The 22639-nt window shown below is 35.8% G+C and overlaps 2 protein-coding genes across 3 annotated transcripts in view; both read left to right on the forward strand.

Annotated features, from left to right (window-relative positions):
• The window catches only part of LOC136026470 (protein MON2 homolog), a 483967-nt gene that overhangs the window by 58124 nt on the left and 403204 nt on the right, over window positions 1-22639 (forward strand). The window lies entirely within an intron of this gene.
• LOC136026465 (methionine--tRNA ligase, mitochondrial-like) lies at window positions 12026-19061 on the forward strand. Its single transcript, XM_065703061.1, has 2 exons — window positions 12026-14841; window positions 16204-19061. Exon 1 carries the CDS (start codon window positions 12030-12032, stop codon window positions 13968-13970), a length of 1941 nt encoding a protein of 646 aa, XP_065559133.1. The 5' UTR covers window positions 12026-12029; the 3' UTR covers window positions 13971-14841; window positions 16204-19061.

The raw sequence follows: 22639 nt of genomic DNA on the forward strand, positions 1-22639 counted from the left end.
TAAAACTGGATGAGTTAAGAATAATGCACAGATAAGCGCTAGTTTCGTAAAAGCTTTAGGAGACAGGGCCATACCTAAATTTGTGTTTTCTTTTACCAAAAAATAAATATTTTATAGAACTGGTTTTAGCCTAGTTGAACTAAAACACTACAGATGTGCTAGGTTTAAGCTTAGAATATAGATGTAATTAAATAAAGAAAAAAAAAAAAACAGAACAAATTCTCTTTTAAATTAAGGTAAAAGTCGAAATTAAAAATTGAACTGAAGATTTAACTAGTAAGTAACTGATAGAATTTTAGAGTACAAAAAAAATAAATAAATATAAAAAAAATAGCCAGATCGGGATTGTAATTTTTAATTTATCAATTACTTTTCAGAACCTTTAAACTGCGAGTCCGGTCGTTTAAAGCAATTACAAATAAATTAATACTTCCATTCTTGGGGTGCTGTGAAAAAAATAAGCAACTCATGGATCTTTTATTTGACCATTTGCTCTTAAAGCGTTAGCAAAAATATTCAACTTATTGTAAGACCAAGAGGGTTGAGGGGCAGGTAAAACTTATTTTTACTTACTTTTTGTTCGTGTTTAATGTCCATATCCCGTCTTATTCAAATATGTGAGAAGCTCTCCCAACAACCACCGATAGCTTTTAATCCGAGTTCTAGCTTCTGCAAAACAATTCTTCGAAAATGAAAATCGCCTCTGAAAAGCTGACCTCTTAAGATTTCTTCAAAGGTGGGCCTGGAATGCCAAAATGATTCTCCAGATCGTCGTTATGTTTATATTCACAAGGGAGGACTCCTTAGGAAAATATTGCCCTCGAGGACTACAATCCTCCTCCCTTCGACTCTTAGAAGGTAACCATGTATACGATGTTTTATTACAAAAAAAAACGAAAATAAAAGAAATAACAAAAAATAAACATGTTGTGTTGATCTAATATATATTATTCCGAATATATATATTATTCGAATATATATTATATTCGAATAATATATTATTCCGAACTTGTAGATCCTAGAGGGTAAATTTCCTCCCAATAGTGATCTCAAGTACCTCTCACGAAAATTTAGAAAATCTGATCCAAAAAATGCGCTTGTCGAAGGTCTGGACACCCCATCCTCCTCAATGATACCTACCGATCTTTCCCCTCCACAATAGCTGGGCTGGAACATTGCAAAACTGTAAAACCATTCTAGACAAAATCTATTCATTTTGAACAGACTGTGTAAATTTTTAGAGACGAAACCAGCCTCTAAAACAAGGGGATATTTATACAGCTTTCAGGCGGATCACAATAAATAGACTATTTCAGGATGTTTGTGATTGATAGAATTTAGACTTTTTTCAGGCCAAAATTTGTGAATTGCAACAAAAAAGTGGCAGAACTTGGTACTTTGCTGTGATAGGATATGAAACTTGTAGGCTATGCAAGTAATTGTCACTAAATATAAGCATATTGACCATTTCAGATTTTCACTCAATACCATTTTAGCTGATCGGCCCAAAAATTTTGGCTTGTGGCACAGAAATTTGTGCCAACGTTTGTGGCAGAAAATTCAAATAGTTCGTTACCACGAACTGTTTAAAATAAACAAAAGCAATCCTTGTTGGCACAAGGCAGGAATATATAGAGCCTGCGAAAATTTAATGTCATATTCAACAATCGGTCTTGCACACTTTACGCAAAAAATACTGAGCAGAGACCCTTGCCACTTCCTATCTAGAAACGGAAGTCAGAGCCGTACAAAAAGCGGCAAAACAGGAATAATGTTGCTTCTGGAACATAAGAAACAGCGTTCCTACTCCAACGATGCAGAAATGGAGCATCAAAATGTCAGAAAAGAGCAGAACTATAGTTGGATACAATCACAAACAAGTATAAATAAAGTAATGATTTAAGTGTGTCTATCTAACCAAAGCCGAGGGTGATTACTTCAAATTCGTGCAATTCAAGTAATAATAAAAAAAATGTTTAAAACCTCTTCTCAACCCTTCCCCCCGACCAAAAATTTTTCCTGAAAACGTTTGTACACTTCCCAATAACCATTACTATGTGTAAATACTGGTCAAAGTTTGTCACTTACAGCCCCTCCCATGGGGAATGTGGAGGAGTAAGTCGTCTCCAAAGACACAGTTATAAAGCTTTTCGACTATGATGAATAGAATGGCTATCTCAGAATTTTAATCCGACGACTTTGGGAGAAAATGAGCGTGGGAGGGGGCCTAGGTGCCCAACAATTTTGGTCACTTAAAAAGGATCCTAAAACTTTTCGTTTTATTTAGAATGAGCCCTCTTGCGACATTCTAGGATCACTGAGTCGATACGATCACCCCAGGGGAAAAGAAAAAAAAAATAAACACACATCCGTGATCTGTCTTGTGGCAAAAAATACAAAATTCCACATTTTTGTATATAGGAGCTTGAAAGTTGTATAGTAGGGCTCTCTGATGCACTGAATCTGATGGTGGGATTTTCATTAAGATTATGTGACGTTTAGACGGTGTTTCACCCTGTTTTCTACAATAACGCTATTTCTCAGGCTCGTAACTTTCGATGGGTAAGACTAAACTTGATGAATCTTATATATTTAAAATCAGTATTACATTAAAATTCTTAAGATGTAACTATTGGTATCAAAGATCCGTTTTTTAGAGTTTTGGTTATTATTGAGCCGGGTCGCTCCTCGTTACCACGAACTGTTTGATGCTAGAGTTCATTAATAGCAGGAATATAGTTTTAGTTCGGTATGATGACCCCTAGAGATAAACATGAAACTATTTCTTTTTCTTTTTTTTCTTTTTTTTCTTACGATGCCAGTTTTGCAGCTTTAACCTGAGAGCCTGAAACTTTATCTTGGAAGTTAACAATTCCAATCTCTTTACCCTACAGTTTTAAATTAGCTTATTTATATAATCTAAGATGTCAGAAAGTAGGCTATTCTTTGGATCCAAGTTTCTTCATTAAGGTATCTCACAAACTGGTGTTTGTGAGATACCGGTAGTACCGGTAGTACGGTAGTATCAAACTGGTAGTACTTCACCATCAAAGTGCATTTTTTTTGCATAAGTTTTGAAGTTGATGAGTTATGAAAGCAATTCTTTGGATCCAAGTCTCTTCATTAAGGTATCTCACAAACTGGTGTTTAGTACCTCACCGTCAAAGTGTTGCACAAGTTTTGAAGTTGATGAGTTATGAAAGCAATTCGCTCTATATGTAATTGACAGCTGTCACCAAGAAGCTGAGTACTTCATGGAACAGTTTTGGATGAGTCTTGGCAGCAGATCGGTAAATCATGCAGCGAATTCCTTCTGCTTGCGGTGCCAGCTCTAGCTTTTGTCTGAAAGCCCTGGCCTTGATCCAAGCATGGGAAGTGCTGCACAAGAGCATATTCCGGATCGACTTTATAATATAAGCCATTACTTTCAAAGAATGAACTTTTCATTTCAAATACATATTAAACTTTTGTGGTGGATTTTAGTTCTCTACAAAAAAAGACATTCTTTTTTATATCCTCCAATTGAATGTTAGAATTCAGGGGATAATTGAATTATAGATGTGACCTCAGTGGCTTCAGTTCAGGAAAAATAATGGGTGGATGGAGCAAAACTATATTTTTCATATATTTAGGGGGGTGGTGATTTTGTTGATTATTTTCAAATAAAGATACCAAAAGAAAGCAAACTTTTCAATGGCAATACCAAAAAATTACTTTTAATTTCAAAAAGAGCGGGTGGGGGTGAAATTTAAGAATAAGCTGTCAAATTTTGGATAATTTCTTATATTCTTCAATTAAAACAAAAAACTTTTTCTACAAAGAAGTTTTAAGTCCTATATTAATTAAAACGAACAGAAAATTACTGTCAATGAATAAATGAAACCCAAAACAAACATACTTTAAAATATATGATCACATCAAACGTAAATATAGTATATACTATTATAGATGAATATAAGAATCCTAAAACGAACACAAGCTAAGATAAATAATCAAATCCAGCTTGAAATGAACAGAAATTACTGCAAACAGGAGCAGGACTAAGCTACGCCTTCCAAAGCCTAGTGTTATTTAGGGTTTACTGAAAACTAAATCCATTTTAAACCTTTTTTTTCTTTTGTAACTATCAAACAGTTCCTAGTAACGAACTGTAAGGAGCAACACTGCTCAATAGTAACTGGAACTCTAAAAAACGAACTTTGATATCCATGAATAAATCATAAGAATGGACTTATTATGTTGATTCCAAATATGTAAGATTCATTAAGCCAAGTGTTACCCATAAAAGGCTACGAGCCTGAAAAAATTTGCCTAGTATCGGAAAAAAGGGGGTAACACCCTCTAAAAGTCAAAGACTGTTAATTAAAATCACACCGTCAGACCGTCAGAAAATGCTTCTATCTGCTGCTATCTGCAAAAATTTGGAATCAGGTCGCAAGAAAGATCACCAATGCGTGTTTTTTTCTAGTGGTAATTGTGTCGAACCAATGGACGTAGATGATTGGGAGAGGGCTCATTTGAACTGAAATTAACAGTTCTAGTGTTCTTTATATGACCAAAAGATTGGACAACTAGTCCCCCCCACACCCTTTTTTCCCAGAATTTGAGATAGTTGTTTTGTTAAGCATAGTTGAAAGAGTCCCAAAACTATGTCTTTGGAGATAATATTGGCTAAATTTTATATGTAGAATTTTGTATTTTTTGTCGGAAGAAAGATCACCAATGCGTATTTTTTTGTGTTTTTTTTCTAGGGGTATTCGTATCGAACCAATGGACGTAAAACGTTGGGAGATGGCTCGTTTGAGCTGAACTTAAAAGTTCGAGTGCCCTTTTAAGTGACAAAAATATTGGAGGATAACTAGTCCCCCTCTCATGCGGCTTTTCAACAAAAATTTTGAGATAGTCGTTTTGTTCAGCATAGTTGAAAAGTTCACAGCTATGTCTTTGGTGATAAATTACCCCACCCCCCCAGCTCCTGGGGATAGGTTTTAAGTTATAAGATTTGTCCATTGTTTACGCGTAATATTTATTATTTGGGAAGTAAACAGGCATTTTGTTTACGCATAGTAAACAACATTGTTGACGCATAGTCTTTGTTATTGGGAAGTGTACAGACATTTTCGGTGGTGGAGGGGGGGCATGTTCTGGATGAATTTCCGTAGGTATGATCTTCTGTATGGAGGGAAATTTTTGGGGGTGAAATTTCCAGGAAAAATTTTACACTGGGGGGACTTGAAAAATTTTGAATGTGGAGATGTTCCCGGGAAATCGTCCGGGGGTAATTTTCATCGTGTTTGGATTTCTGGGAAATAATTTTCACGAAAGGGGGGATTTCCCGAGTGATTGGAAAAACGATTAGAACTTAGTCTTTTTCGAATGAAAATAAGGTAAAAAGAACTTTTTTGAATCTTTTGAAGAACATTTTATGGGGGGGGGGATCAGTGATTTTGGAATTTTCCGGAAGAAATTTTAAGAGGGTGGTGTATTTACGCGGGAGGAACTTTCCACGGAGGAGTTTTCTGCAAGGAGGGAAAAATTTTTATGGAGGGTGAGCCACATACCAGAATTATTTGAAAAACGATCAGAAATTAAATTACAAAAGCAAGTTTTTTCAACGGAGAGTAAGGAGCAACATTGAAACTCAAAACAAAAGGAAAATGTTCCGTGTGTGAAGGGGTGCTCCCCTTCTCAGTACCATGCTCTTTATGCTATAGTTTGATTGTTTGTCACAATTTTTTAAGAACGACTCCTAAATTACAAGGGCCGTTTGATTAAAACGGAAAGCTTTTCTAAAAGTGCTCAAAAACTTTAGCGTAAAGATCAAGGTATTGAGGAGGAGGGCAACCGCTTCGTGCATGGAATAATATCTGTTCGTTTTAAGTTTCAATTTTGCTCCTTCCTTTTAGTTGAGAAACTTGTTTTTGATATTTAATTCCAGTAAAGAATAAAATATTGCTGATATTTATAGAGATGAAATATCATCTTATGTTAAACAATCAATGTGCTCTTTTGACTTCTCTTCAGTCTTCAGTTCTCTTTTTTTTTGTTGATGTTTTGATAAATAAAAGCCACGCTGTTCAAAGCACATGTTACTTTCAAATAAACAGAAATAATAGTCAAGCTTTTTTGGAGTGAAGTGGAATAAGCACTTCTGAAAAGCCTTGATCAGCCTTGTGACATCAATTTTCTTATGTGTTAATGTTAATGACGAGCACCGACTGGTTGCATTTGGAACTAAAATGTTCTGAAAGCTCACGAAGTTTATTGACAATAAAGCGCATATGAAACTATAGGCTTTAATGGGCTTTAATTCTGTCAGCTTTAATTTCTGTTTATTTTAAGCTGGACTTGATTATTCATATAAACCTCAGTTTATTTTAGTTTTTTTTTATTTACTTATAGTAGTAAAAAACAATCAAGTTTTTTTCAGCGGAAAGTTAGGAAGACCATTAAAATGTGAAACTAATAAAAATTGTTCCGTGTACAATGGGTGCTGTCCCCTTTAAGGAATCAGAGATTGAACCTTATTATTCGAAATTCTCTTAACAATAAGCTGCTTAGTTTAAGATCCACTTCATACATAACCTGATTAAATGTAAACTATTTTGTTAACTTAATAAGAACTCTGCATCTTCAATGTATTTTTTTTTTTATTTATTTAGTTTCATGTTTATCTCTAGGGGTCATCATACCGAACTAAAACTATATTCCTGCTATTAATGAACTCTAGCATCAAACAGTTCGTGGTAACGAGGAGCGACCCGGCTCAATAGCATCCAAACTCTAAAAAACGGATCTTTGATACCAATAGTTACATCTTAAGAATTTCAATTTAATACTGATTTTAAATATATAAGATTCATCAAGTTTAGTCTTACCCATCAAAAGTTACGAGCCTGAGAAAAGCCTTATTGTAGAAAATAGGGTGAAACACCGTCTAAACGTCACATAATATCAGAGAACCCTATTATACAACTTTCAAGCTCCTATATACAAAAATGTGGAATTTTGTATTTTTTGCCACAAGACAGATCACGGATGTGTTTATTTTTTTTTTCTTTTCCCCAGGGGTGATCGTATCGACTCAGTGATCCTAGAATGTCGCAAGAGGGCTCATTCTAAATAAAACGAAAAGTTCTAGGATCCTTTTTAAGTGACCAAAATTGTAGGGCACCTAGGCCCCCTCCCACGCTCATTTTCTCCCAAAGTCGTCGAATCAAAATTCTGAGATAGCCATTCTATTCATCATAGTCGAAAAGCTTTATAACTGTGTCTTTGGAAACGACTTACTCCCCCACATTCCCCATGGGAGGGGCTGCAAGTGACAAACTTTGACCAGTGTTTACACATAGTAATGGTTATTGGGAAGTGTACAGACGTTTTCAGGAAAATTTTTTGGTCGGGGGGAAGGGTTGAGAAGAAGTTTTAAACATTTTTTTATTATTACTTGAATTGCACGAATTTGAAGTAATCACCCTCGGCTTTGGTTAGAAAGACACACTTAAATCATTACTTTATTTATGCTTGTTTGTGATTGTATCCAACTATAATTCTGCTCTTTTCTGACATTTTGATGCTCCATTTCTGCATCGTTGGAGTAGGAACGCTGTTTCTTATGCTCCAGAAGCAACGTTATTCCTGTTTTGCCGCTTTTTGTACGCCTCTGACTTCCGTTTCTAGATAGGAGGTGGCAAGGGTCTCCGCTCAGCATTTTTTGCGTAAAGTGTGCAAGACAGATTGTTGAATATGACATTAAATTTTCGCAAGCTCCATATATTCCTGCCTTGTGCCAAAAAGGATTGCTTTTGTTTATTTTAAACAGTTCGTGGTAACGAACTATTTGAATTTTCTGCCGCAAACGTTGGCACAAATATCTGTGCCACAAGCCAAAATTTTTGGGCCGATCAGCTAAAATGGTATTGAGTGAAAATCTGAAATGGTCAATATGCTTATATTTAGTGACAATTACATGCATAGCCTACAAGTTTCATATCCTATCACAACAAAGTACCAAGTTCTGCCACTTTTTTGTTGCAATTCGCAAATTTTGGCCTGAAAAAAGTCTAAATTCTATCAATCACAAACATCCTGAAATAGTCTATTTATTGTGATCCGCCTGAAAGCTGTATAAATATCCCCTTGTTTTAGAGGCCGGTTTCGTCTCAAAAATTTACACAGTCCGTTCAAAATGAATAGATTTTGTCTAGAATGGTTTTACAGTTTTGCAATGTTCCAACCCAGCTATTGTGGAGGGGAAAGATCGGTAGGTATCATTGAGGAGGATGGGGTGTCCAGACCTTCGACAAGCGCATTTTTTGGATCAGATTTTCTAAATTTTCGTGAGAGGTACTTGAGATCACTATTGGGAGGAAATTTACCCTCTAGGATCTACAAGTTCGGAATAATATATTATTCGAATACAATATATATTCGAATAATATATATATATTCGGAATAATATATATTAGATCAACATAACATGTTCATTTTTTTTTGTTATTTCTTTTATTTTCGGGTTTTTTTTTGTAATAAAACATCGTATACATGCTTACCTTCTAAGAGTCGAAGGGAGGGGGATTGTAGTTCTCGAGAGCAATATTTTCCTAAAGAGTCCTCCCTTATGAATATAAACATAACGACGACCTGAAGAATCATTTTGGCATTCCAGGCCCACCCTTGAAGAAATCTTAAGAGGTCAGCTTTTCAGAGGCGATTTTCATTTTCGAAGAATTGTTTTGCAGAAGCTAGAACTCGGATTAAAAGCTATCGGTGGTTGTTGGGAGAGCTTCTCACATATTTGGATAAGACGGGATATGGACATTAAACACGAACAGAAAGTAAGTAAAAATAAGTTTTACCTACCCCTCAACCCTCTTGGTTTTACAATAAGTTGAATATTTTTGCTAACGCTTTAAGAGCAAATGGTCAAATAAAAGATCCATGAGTTGCTTATTTTTTTCACAGCACCCCAAGAATGGAAGTATTAATTTATTTGTAATTGCTTTAAACGACCAGACTCGCAGTTTAAAGGTTCTGAAAAGTAATTGATAAATTAAAAATTACAATCCCGATCTGGCTATTTTTTTATATTTATTTATTTTTTTGTACTCTAAAATTCTATCAGTTACTTACTAGTTAAATCTTCATTTCAATTTTTAATTTCGACTTTTACCTTAATTTAAAAGAGAATTTGTTCTGTTTTTTTTTTTTTTTTCTTTATTTAATTACATCCATATGCTAAGCTTAAACCTAGCACATCTGTAGTGTTTTAGTTCAACTAGGCTAAAACCAGTTCTATAAAATATTTATTTTTAGCTAAAAGAAAACACAAATTTAGGTATGGCCCTGTCTCCTAAAGCTTTTACGAAACTAGTGCTTATCTGTGCATTATTCTTAACTCATCCAGTTTTAAATAGTGCTTAGAAAATTTTCTCCAAGCAACACATTTTACCTCATTTCTCCTCCCCAAAATTTTTTATCGTAAACTGTTGATTTTTAATATGTGAACTGAATTGGTTCTATTTACTTTCAGGTTTAATTGCACATCAAATGGTGAATAAAAAGTAGTGTCGTTCCACTTTGTGATAAATACTCTCTTAATATTTTTAATCAAATATTTATAGCTTTAGTGCTTTTTATTTAAAGTACCTAGTTGGGCAACATCTTTTATTTAAATAAATTTTAATATTACCTTATTATTATTTTTATAAATAAATTTTATCATTAAGGCAGCCCCCTTCCTATACAGAATAACTTCTGCTAATTTTATGTTTTAATGTTGCTCTTTTCTTTCGTAATAACAGCACAGACCAGAAATATTCCGAAAAATCAAGAGGAATTAAATGTCAGTTTTTACCTCCACACCGTCCCTGCCCCTTTCTTAGAACCAATTAGGTATTTATCTGAAGACTCAATGCGAGTCGGGAGTTGTTTGCATTAAAATGCACCCTTTGAGGCATCTGCCCCCTCCAAAGTTTATACGACCACCCTTCCTGTAAAAACCTAATATCTTAACAATAAGGAGCTAGCATAGCTTACAGCTCATAGCTCGGGGGATGGAAGGGGGGTCTCCAAACCTGGAGGGATGGCTATTGGACCTTTGGACAGTTTTGGTAAAAAATGGCTATCTCGAAATTTTGATCGGATGCGTTTGGGGAATGAAGGAGGGTTTCCGTGGCAATAACACCAAAACCCAAATTGAATATTACGTTACATGAAAAGTTGACGAAAAATAGAAAAGTTCAGTGTATGCCCAAAACCACTGTTACGGAAATTCGTAGTGAAGACTATTTAGCATAGCTTTGAGGGAATCTTTAAATGAAATTCTTCAATGGGCGTAAAACTTTCAAGTTAAGTAGGCTAGACGCAGGGGATTTTATTTTCAACTAAAAGTAAGAAGCAATATTAAAACACAAAATAGACAGAAATTGTTACGCATGTGGGATGGTTCCTACCCTCTTCACAATCTCGCTTTTTACGCTAAAGTCATTTTAGTAATTTCTAAAGACCTATTTATTCTAATTAAACAGCTTTTGAGATTCAGGGGGCATTCTTAAAGAATTTGGACAAAATTTGAACTTTAGCATATTTAGCATATACTTTAGCATATTACGTATATGAGAGAGTTTCATCTCCTCGTCAGTACCTCGCTCTTTACACTTAAGTTGAAATTTTGTTAAATAATGGCCGATATACAATAATTTGTTCGTTATTTTTCGACCAATCTTAGGATTTAATATCTTAAGCAGCTTCTTAACTATGATTTTTATGTGATAATAAACCAAAGATATTGTATGCTTTCGGCTTTTGGTTGTTATTAAATAAAAGACAAACAAAAAAATATACATTTTTCCAACTGAAAGTAAGGAACAACATTAAAACTTAAAACGACGAGAAATTATTAGGAATGTGAGCTTGTTACAATTTCACAAACACTTAAGCGTAACGAGTGAGTACTGAGGAAGGGGTAACTCCTTCATATGCGTAATAAGAACCAAACGAAAAATCTGAGAAAATTACGGTTCAAATGGTTAGTGATAACAAATCTTATGTAAGGTGTGATCCGGCTCAATAGTAGCCAATATAAAAAAAAAACGGTTTAAAAAAAGAATTTTAATACTAATAGACAAATTGAAAGAATTGGCTTTTATGCTGATTTCAAATGTATAAATTTCATTTATTTTTGGTTTTATTCATCAAAGGGTTTCAAGCTCCTGTCTGCAAAAATGTGAAATTTTGTTGTTTTTTTTTTTGCCAGAAGAAAGATCACGGATGCGTGTTTATTTTGTAGTTGTTTTTTTCCCAGGGGCAATCGTACAAACCCAGTGGTCCTAGAATATCAGAATAGAGCTCATTCGAACAGAAATTAAAAGTTCTAGTGTCCTTTTTAAGCAACCTAAAAAACTGGTGGGGAACTAGCCACCTCCGCCGCCACTTTTTTTCCAAATTCGTCCGATCAAAATTTTGAGATAGCCATTTTGTTCATCATAGTTGAAAGGCCCATGAACTATGACATTGGGTATAACATGACCCCAACCCTCCTTACAGCCCCTGGGGAAATGACTGTAAGCTATTGAATTTGCCCATTGTTTACGTATCCCGCATTGTCATGGCCCTTCAGCCGGGAGGTGCTATGGGGGCTTGGGGCCAACCATCCTGTAGTTTTATACGGGGGGTGGAGAGGATTTTCTGAGGAGAAACACTTAAACCCCATTTTCATTTTCCACAGTCTTTACCCTCCCCTTCCCCTCGCGCCTTTGATAAAACTAACCCCACTGACTTATCAGAGAACTATTGACATATCTTTTAGGTTTGTTTTAGAATCTTAGATCTATGCTCTTTTTTCACCATTATAACAGTAATGTGAAAGTGACGTCATTTCTGTTATGAGCCCAATACAAAGTATTTGATCATTCCAGTGAATGAAGAGTAACATTCTGTTCTACAAAAACGTCATTGCTGGAATGACGTCAATAAGTCAATAAAAGAGCAATATCCCACAGTGACGGCTAGTATAAAAAAAAACCATCATGTTCAAAAAGTTAGTGTTGATTGGCGGTGCAGCAATATATACCGGAACTGTCTTGTGGGGCGTTACAAAATACCGAAAAGCAAAAACGACTCTAAAAGGAGAAAATAATGTTCTTTACATTAAAAACAGTAAGCCAAGACCAGTTAGTGAGGAATTTTGTCATCTTTTGCCAACATTGTATTCCGAACAGGAATGTTGTATAATTACAACGCCTATATTCTACGCCAATGGAGATCCTCATATTGGCCATGCTTACACCAGTATAATGGCTGATGTAATGGCTCGTTGCCAAAGCCTTGATGACAAAACAGTCTTATATGTCACCGGCATGGACGAACATGGCCTAAAAATAAAACAAGCAGCAACAAAGAATAAAAGAACTGTTCAGGCACAATGTGATTATGTCTCACAACAGTTCTGCGATATCGTAAAAACGTCTGAGTGTAGTCCAACTACATTCATTAGGACCACGGAGGAAAGACATTGTAATGTTGTCCAGGCAATATGGACGAGATTAGCCAAAGATGGTTTTATAAAAAAAAAAATATATTCCGGATATTATTCCGTCTCAGACGAAGACGTCGTTAATAAAAGAAAAACCATTGTTATAAATGGAAAAAGAGTGACAAAAGACTCCAGACAACCTGTAGAGACATTTCAAGAGGAAAACTACGTATTTAGTCTTTTGGGTGTTAAGAATGGCGAGTCCTTAAAGGACCTGGTAATAAAATGGCTAAAGTTGAAATCTCCAATCAAGCCAGAAGTACTGGAGAACCAGTCAAGCCTGTCATACTGTGAACAGATTCTCCGAGAGCTGCAAAAAAATGACTTAGACGAATGGTCAATATCTCGGCTAAGGAGCAACAATGGATGGGGAATACAGGTTCCAGGTGACTCCACTCAAACTATACATGTATGGTTTGACGCGTTGTGTAGTTATTTGACTGCAACAGGATACCTTAATGAACCCCATGTTTGGCCACCTGATATTCAGGTAATAGGCAAGGATATCCTGAAATTTCATTCCATTCTTTGGCCGGCTATTCTCTTGGCTCTTGGTTTAGACCTACCAAAACAAATTTTTGTGCACGGTCATTGGCTGGTTGAAGATGTGAATCAAAATAATCCAAACAAAAGGAAAAAATGGATTAAAATGTCCAAATCGACAGGTACTGCTGTGACTCTGCAAAGGAGTAATACAGCAAATGATGGCCACTTCCTTAAAATGAAAGGAATAGCTGGCGTTCCAGATGAATTATCAGTCACTGTGTGTTCAAGCACACTGCGCTACTTTCTCTTGCGAAGTAGAGAAAAGAACGACAATCACTTCCAATATGAAAGGCTAGTAGACCTCCACAATACAGAGCTTGTTAACAAGCTCTGTAATCTACTGAGCCGTTGTACAAGTGAGAAAATAAATCCGACTGAAGAATTCCCAAAATTCAGCCGGAAAAAGCTAACTGAAGTTGGCTATTTGCAAAAACATCTCAAGGAATTGGGTGTTCTAAAATCAGTTGTGGCAAAAAAATTTGCTGAGTTTCAATACTCAAAAGGAATTGATGCAATCCTATGCGCAATAACAAGCGCAGATAGCATTATCACGTCGAAGAAGCCTTGGACATTGGAAGCCACCCAACGAGAAAAAATAGTCTCCATTTGTTTGGAGACTTGTAGGATTGCAGCGATTCTCCTGCAACCTATCATCCCTAATATATCGAGTCAAATACTCGATATATTAGGAATAAAGGAAAAAAAAAGAAAATGGCGTAACGCCATTTTACAAGAAGAAGCACCCAGACGAGTGCTAAAAAAAAACAAAAAACCCTTATTAAAAAGGATGAAAATTCAAAAAGGAAAGGAAAAAGGTTGGTTTTCGAGCCTAATCTCACTTTTTTTAAAGCCATTTCAATGGCTTAAAAAAAGTGAGAAGATGACATAGAAGGCTAGTAGGTTAAGGTACGGTCGAGTAAGGTTAGGTTAAGTAGGTTAGGCTAAGTAGGTTAAGTAAGGTAAGGTTAAGATTAAGTTTAGATTAGGTTAAAGTTGGGTTCAAGTTAGGCCTAACATTAGGCCTAGGTATAGGTTAGGGTAAGCTAGGCTGACTACGAAGCAACATCTGAAGTTCGGATTTTGGAATGTGAGGACGATGAGCCAGATCTCACAAACCGAACAGAAAATGAAAGAAGTGATCCAGTACAACATAGACGTGAAAGCAAAGTGAAACTAAATGTTTTCGCAGTGGGATGGAACCCCTAAAAGATGGGTACGTCCTCATATACAGCAGACATGAAAGCAGAATCCAAGCAGGTGCAGGTGCACTGATGTCACATACAGCTAGGTGAATGATGCTAAAATGGACATCTCTCACGAAAGAATTATTTACACAAGATTCTGTTCAGCTCATAGAAGGCTCTCAATGCCTCCTACGCACCAACTAACGAAGCAGATGAAATAGAGAAAGACAACTTTTATGAAACACTACAAAGTGTTGTTGCATAACTTTCTAGACATGATATTACGTGTGTCATAGGTGTCGGCTCTGGAAGCTCTGGAATCGGAATTAGAACCAAAAATTGATGGTCGGTTGTTCGAAAGAAGATTGGAAAATTGAAAGAAAGGTTGTATGATTTTAAAGAAAGGTTATAGATTGAAAGAAGATTGGATGATTGAAAGAAGGTTGGATTATTGAAAGAAGGTTGGATGATTGAAAGAAGGTTAGACGATTGAAGAAAGGTTAGATGATTGAAAAAAGGTTGAATGATTGAAAAAAGGTCGGTTGTTCGAAATAAGATTGGAAAATTAAAATAAAGGTTGTATGATTGAAAGAAGAAGGTTGGATGATTGAAAGAAGGAAAGAAAGAAGCTTGTGTGTTTGAAAGAAAGTTGGATGAATGAAAGAACTTTGGATGATTGAAAGAAGGTTAGACCTTAAGCCATTTCAATGGCTTAAAAAAAAGCGAGAAGATGACAAAGAAGGTTAGTAGGTTAAGGTACGGTCGAGTAAGGTTAGGTTAAGTAGTTTAGGCTAAGTAGGTTAAGTAAGGTAAGGTTAAGATTAAGTTTAGATTAGGTTAAAGTTGGGTTCAAGTTAGGCCTAACATTAGGCCTAGGTATAGGTTAGGGTAAGCTAGGCTGACTACGAAGCAACATCTGAAGTTCGGATTTTGGAATGTGAGGACGATGAGCCAGATCTCACAAACCGAACAGAAAATGAAAGAAGTGATCAAGTACAACATAGACATAAAAGCCAAGTGAAACTAAATGTTTTCGCAGTGGGATGGAACCCCTAAAAGATGGGTACGTCCTCATATACAGCAGACATGAAAGCAGAATCCAAGCAGGTGCAGGTGCACTGATGTCACATACAGCTAGGTGAATGATGCTAAAATGGACATCTCTCACGAAAGAATTATTTACACAAGATTCTGTTCAGCTCATAGAAGGCTCTCAATGCCTCCTACGCACCAACTAACGAAGCAGATGAAATAGAGAAAGACAACTTTTATGAAACACTACAAAGTGTTGTTGCATAACTTTCTAGACACGATATTACGTGTGTCATAGGTGTTGGCTCTGGAAGCTCTGGAATCGGAATTAGAACCAAAAATTGATGGTCGGTTGTTCGAAAGAAGATTGGAAAATTGAAAGAAAGGTTGTATGATTTTAAAGAAAGGTTATATGATTGAAAGAAGATTGTATGATTGAAAGAAGGTTGGATTATGGAACCCCTAAAAGATGGGTACGTCCTCATATACAGCAGACATGAAAGCAGAAGCCAAGCAGGTGCAGGTGCACTGATGTCACATACAGCTAGGTGAATGATGGTAAAATGGACATCTTTCACGAAAGAATTATTTACACAAGATTCTGGTCAGCTCATAGAAGGCTCTCAATGCCTCCTACACACCAACTAACGAAGCAGATGAAATAGAGAAAGACAACTTTTATGAAACACTACAAAGCGTTATTGCATAACTTTCTAGACATGATATTACGTGTGTCATAGGTGTCGGCTCTGGAAGCTCTGGAATCGGAATTAGAACCAAAAATTGATGGTCGGTGGTTCGAAAGAAGATAAGAAAATTGAAAGAAAGGTTGTATGATTTTAAAGAAAGGTTATATGATTGAAAGAAGATTTGATGATTGAAAGAAGGTTGGATTATTGAAAGAAGGTTGGATGATTGAAAGAAGGTTAGACGATTGAAGAAAGGTTTGATGATTGAAAAAAGGTTGAATGATTGAAAAAAGGTCAGTTGTTCGAAATAAGATTGGAAAATTGAAAGAAAGGCTATATTTGAAAGAAAGGTTGTATGATTGAAAGAAGAAGGTTGGATGATTGAAAGAAGGAAAGAAAGAAGGTTGTGTGTTTGAAAGAAAGTTGGATGAATGAAAGAACTTTGGGTGATTGAAAGAAGGTTAGACCTTAAGCCATTTCAATGGCTTGAAAAAAAGCGAGAAGATGACAAAAAAGGTTAGTAGGTTAAGGTACGGTCGAGTAAGGTTAGGTTAAGTAGTTTAGGCTAAGTAGGTTAAGTAAGGTAAGGTTAAGATTAAGTTTTGATTAGGTTAAAGTTGGGTTCAAGTTAGGCCTAACATTAGGCCTAGGTATAGGTTAGGGTAAGCTAGGCTGACTGCGAAGCAACATCTGAAGTTCGGATTTTGGAATGTGAGGACGATGAGCCAGATCTCACAAACCGAACAGAAAATGAAAGAAGTGATCCAGTACAACATAGACGTAAAAGCCAAGTGAAACTAAATGTTTTTGCAGTGGGATGGAACCCCTAAAAGATGGGTACGTCCTCATATACAGCAGACATGAAAGCAGAAGCCAAGCAGGTGCAGGTGCACTGATGTCACATACAGCTAGGTGAATGATGCTAAAATGGACATCTTTCACGAAAGAATTATTTACACAAGATTCTGGTCAGCTCATAGAAGGCTCTCAATGCCTCCTACGCACCAACTAACGAAGCAGATGAAATAGAGAAAGACAACTTTTATGAAACACTACAAAGTGTTGTTGCATAACTTTCTAGACACGATATTACGTGTGTCATAGGTGTCGGCTCTGGAATCGGAATTAGAACCAAAAATTGATGGCCGGTTGTTCGAAAGAAGATTGGAAAATTGAAAGAAAGGTTGTATGATTTTAAAGAAAGGTTATATGATTGAAAGAAGATTGGATGATTGAAAGAAGGTTGGATTATTGAAAGAAGGCTGGATGATTGAAAGAAGGTTAGACGATTGAAGAAAGGTTAGATGATTGAAAAAAGGTTGAATGATTGAAAAAAGGTCGGTTGTTCGAAATAAGATTGGAAAATTGAAAGAAAGGTTGTATTTGAAAGAAAGGTTGTATGATTGAAAGAAGAAGGTTGGATGAATGAAAGAAGGAAAGAAAGAAGGTTGTGTGTTTGAGAGAAAGCTGGATGAATGAAAGAACTTTGGATGATTGAAAGAAGGTTAGACCTTAAGCCATTTCAATGGCTTAAAAAAAGCGAGAAGATGACAAAGAAGGTTAGTAGGTTAAGGTACGGTCGAGTAAGGTTAGGTTAAGTAGGTTAGGCTAAGTAGGTTAAGTATGGTAAGGTTAAGATTAAGTTTAGATTAGGTTAAAGTTTGGTTCAAGTTAGGCCTAACATTAGGCCTAGGTATAGGTTAGGGTAAGCTAGGCTGACTACGAAGCAACATCTGAAGTTCGGATTTTGGAATGTGAGGACGATTAACCAGATCTCACAAACCGAACAGAAAATGAACGAAGTGATCCAGTACAACATAGACGTAAAAGCCAAGTGAAACTAAATGTTTTCGCAGTGGGATGGAACCCCTAAAAATGGGTACGTCCTCATATACAGCAGACATGAAAGCAGAAGCCAAGCAGGTGCGGGTGCACTGATGTCACATACAGCTAGGTGAATGATGCTAAAATGGATATCTCTCACGAAAGAATTATTTACACAAGATTCTGGTCAGCTCATAGAAGGCTCTCAATGCCTCCTACGCACCAACTAACGAAGCAGATGAAATAGAGAAAGACAACTTTTATGAAACAATACAAAGTGTTGTTGCATAACTTTCTAGACCCGATATTACATGTGTTATAGGTGTCGGCTCTGGAATCGGAATCAGAACCAAAAATTGATGGTCGGTTGTTCGAAAGAAAATTGGAAAATTGAAAGAAAGGTTGTATGATTTTAAAGAAAGGTTATATGATTGAAAGAAGATTGGATGATTGAAAGAACGTTGGATTATTGAAAGAAGGTTGGATGATTGAAAGAAGGTTAGACGATTGAAGAAAGGTTAGATGATTGAAAAAAGGTGGAATGATTGAAAAAAGGTCGGTTGTTCGAAATAAGATTGGAAAATTGAAAGAAAGGTTATATTTGAAAGAAAGGTTGTATGATTGAAAGAAGAAGGTTGGATGATTGAAAGAAGGAAAGAAAGAAGGTTGTGTGTTTGAAAGAAAGTTGGGTGAATGAAAGGACTTTTGATGATTGAAAGAAGGCTAGACGATTGAAAAAAGGTTAGATGATTGAAAAAAGGTGGGTGATGGATGAAAGAACGTTGGATGATTGTAAGAAGGTTGGAAAGGTTGGATGATTGAAAGAAGGTTGGATGATTTTAATAAGGTTGGATGACTGAAAGAAGCTTGGATGATTGAAAGAAGGTATGAAAGAAGGTTGCGTGTTTGACAGAAAGTTGGAAGAATGAAAGAACGTTGGATGATTGAAAGAAGGCTAGACGATTGAAGAAAGGTTGGATGATTGAAAAAAGGTTGGATGACTAAAAAAGGTCGGCTGTAAGAAAGAAGATTGGAAAATTGAAAGAAAGGTTCTATAATTGAAAGAAAGGCTGTATGATTGAAAGAAGGTTGGATGGTTGAAAGAAGGTTGGATGATTGAAAGAAAGTTGGATGATTGAAAGAAGGTTTTGAAAGAAAGGTTTGAAGAAAGTTTTGAAAGAAAGAAGAATTGAAAGAAATGTTTTATAATTGAAAGAAAGGTTGAATATATACACTGATATTACTAAATAACGTATCAGTTTTAACTAATTAACTAATTGATAGGTCAATGTTCCTAATTAACGGATGCACACGACTAGAAAAAATGCAACCGTAATGACGTATTTTGAACACTTAAAAAACAAAAGGGCATTCGCGGTTTGGCCAAAAATTTTAATTTTTAAAAGTTCAAATTTAAAAACCCTTTTTTTCTTGTTTCTCCTTTATTGATTAAGGTCCATCTGAAACACAAAAATCCAATCTTTTTAATAAAAACATTAATGCTATCAGCAAAATTCTCAAAAGACTTTACTTGGGAATCGTTTTTAAACGAAAGATGGATCTTTGGCTATGGAGATTCCAATGGTGAACCTTTGTTTCTATCCAGTATATTTTAAAAATAATTAATTTTGGGTTACTATGGGCCATGGTTCGTTCCTTACTAGGTTGCAACTACCACTGCAACCACGATGCAGTGGTTGCACACCATTACGACTTACCAACAGCAATTACTGTTAACTGCCGAATAATAACGACGATAATTACTGAATTACCGTCATAATAACTAGCGTTATCATATAGTTTTTAATTTTAGCGTCATCTACGGTTATAACCTACTATTGTGAAATTATTCATCATCTTGTATAAGAAGATGCAGTTTTTGTCGAAGCTTTGTTTTAAATATTCTGTTTTGTTTATTACAAAAGGGACTAGATGGAGTGATTTCCTTTATAATATGATTAGTCAACTCTCTGACATTTCAGTGCCCCACTAGCAGCGGATTAAAAAAGAGATGACCCATCAGGGCTTTCCATGCAAAAAAAGCGACTTTTGACCCGATCTGTTTTCAAAACAATTAATTTTGGGTTACTATGGGTCGTATAGGCTTACAAAAGCATGAGGAATCCTATTACCCACAATATAATCAGCCAGGAAAAAGTTCTATGTCATTTATAAACAGTGTTATGGGCTAAAGAAATATGCGCGGTTCGGTAAGTTTTCCTACCGTCTCAGGACCTCAAAGGGCAAGAAAGAAGAAACTAAAGATTGGCACATAAGCTGATTACAAAGATGAGATGACATTTGAGAGTCAAGATAGCATAAAATTGGTTTCAAGCGATTCTTATAGTGTATATCCGGCCAAAGGAAAGTCAAATACTCTAAGAAAAGAACAAAGAACCAGAAATCTGCGAAAAGGCAGAGAAACAGCTCAACACACCAAAATAGAAAAAAGGGAAACAGAAATGAAGCCTCTAAGGAATAACAGATATTACTACAGAACGACTGGAACTTCAATCCCCATCTCTAACTATTACCATTTTTGTGTCAGAAGCTAAATGATAACTAAGAAAAACCGAAATATAAAAGACACCGAAGCAAATAGAGGCTCAGAAAGAAGGGGGCAAGATGTTGGCAAAACAAAACAGGAAAAAAATGGAGCTAAAAGTTTAAAATAGAGGAAATAAGAGGGAAAAGGAAAGCCCTAAAGCTAAAAACCAAAAAGAATCTGCGGTCACAAACAGTCACTATACCAAGGAGTTCTCATCGCAGTCTGAAGTAGTCACAGTGATAAGCAGCCGTGAGTAGTCACAGTCGCAAATAGTGACGGTCTCAAGTAGTCATATTCACAGTTACAAGTATTCTTAGCTACCGACACAAGCAGTTACAATTACAAACAGTCGCAGTCTTAGGTGTTCACTATTGCAATTAATCGTAATCGCAGGTCAAAGTGGTCAAAGTAGCAGTCGCAATCACAGTTACAGGTAGTCAGAGAGGTAAGTAGTCGCAGTCACAAGTATTCGCAGTTGCAGTAGTAGTAAATAATATAGCTTCAAAAGTTGTAAGTTAACACCCTTAGCTCTTCCTATGAAGTTGCAGATACTCTTTCTTGATAGCCTGGATGCGTATAGTGTCTTTTGATTTAGTTCAACATGCCCTGAAGTTTCTCCTAAATACTACTAATTCTCCAGTTTCTCCTAAATATGTTATTGCCAAGGCAATAACATAGTTTCTTGCATGAGAGAGACCCACAGGTAGAGCATGTACCAAAGGCTGGCTGACTTTCGCCAAATCTTTCAGCTTTTTGAGCTTCCTTTCAAGAGATTTGATTGTAGTATAGATAGCACCGAAGTAGCATTTTTCCTCTACCTGAAGAATGTCCAATGCCACTGCTACTGGCTTCATAATTTTTATGTATTCTTCAAGAATTTCGACATCACGAGAAGTTAGCCTTGGTTTTTGCAAAGCATCACATATGTTAGCAAGCTTTCCAATTTTGTGATAGTCCATCAAATGTTTGACACATTCATACTCTGAGTGCCACCTGGTTATCACAGGTCTTATAAGCTGTTTGTCATATACCTCTTTCACAGCATCAGCAGCTTTTGAACTCTTATTCACGGCATCCCAGAGAACAATACACTTCAAAAAAGCGGCGTCGTACTGCCTCTTATATGTAATATCACAGAGGACTTTCTCAGCATCGGTGGATCCAAGCAGGATAAGTGTGTGGCTGACACACTTGAAGTGTGGAGAAAGTAGGAAATACTCAGGGTCGTCATGAGAATCGAGTATCTCTCCAACGTTTGTAAAAGAAAATGAGCCATTCTGTCCTGCTTCATTTTCATTTTCTTTGCTGAAAAAATAAAACAGAAGAACGGTTCTAGGGGTTTCAAGATATGATTAATCGATACAATAGTCATCAATAATGTATCTGCCTCAACCTGGTATAGCAATAACAGTTTTCTGTTTTTACAGTTAGCCTTTTAGTCATATAAAAAACAAAATATTCCACTAAATTACAAGCAGGTTTCGTTTCCAAATTGGAAAGATAATCACAATAAAAGCGGTAAAAAATATCCTATTAGTTCAGTTATTGCTGTGGGTTATTTTTACACTAATGAGATTGAAAAAAAAAACGAAAAAAAAAAAAAAGACAGCGCGAATGAATTATTGAATACTCATAAAAAATAGGTATTTTATTGAAATTGTTTGACATTGATGTGCTCAACAAAAGTAGGTAACAATTACAATGGTTACCTGAATAAAGTGGCTTCATTGTCTGGTAATCTAAGTGATCATTGTAGCTAATCAAAGTGAGGCAATCTTTGAGGTGGAAGTGTAATTTTTTTGTCGAAACAAAACCTCCTTTGAAACAAAACAAAACCTCCTTTGTCGAACCTCCTTTGAAACAAAGCATGTCCTAAAAGAGTGTCAAATGAGCCCATTCATTTTAGACACGATTAAGGTAGGTAGGATTACTTATTTTTTAGTGAAAATGTAAGTAATTCTAATCTAAAAAACCAAGTAAAGCTTCAGAAATAGAAAAAATTTAAAAAAAAGGTACACGAATGAAGATGTAGTTAACAGACTTAGTGAATCTTAATTATCAAAAGATGAAATGGATTTATATGCGAGATTTATGCATTTCAAAACAATATTTCAATCTTATCTTTAATTATCTTCACACACTTCCCATTTTCTATGTTAGCTATCGTACATTGTTTAAAAGTGCAATAATTTTGAATTAAAAAAATTTGTCTTTGGAACAATTCACCTCGGCAAATTTGCAAAACCAAACCAAAATTTCATTATTTACTAGACACCATTAA

This window comes from Artemia franciscana, chromosome 4 (genome assembly GCF_032884065.1).
Source record: "Artemia franciscana chromosome 4, ASM3288406v1, whole genome shotgun sequence".
NCBI classification, from domain to species: Eukaryota; Metazoa; Arthropoda; class Branchiopoda; order Anostraca; family Artemiidae; genus Artemia; species Artemia franciscana.

Bases quoted from the DNA above. Each gene is read 5' to 3' on its own strand.
- LOC136026465 (XM_065703061.1), top strand. From the start codon at position 12,030: ATGTTCAAAAAGTTAGTGTTGATTGGCGGTGCAGCAATATATACCGGA.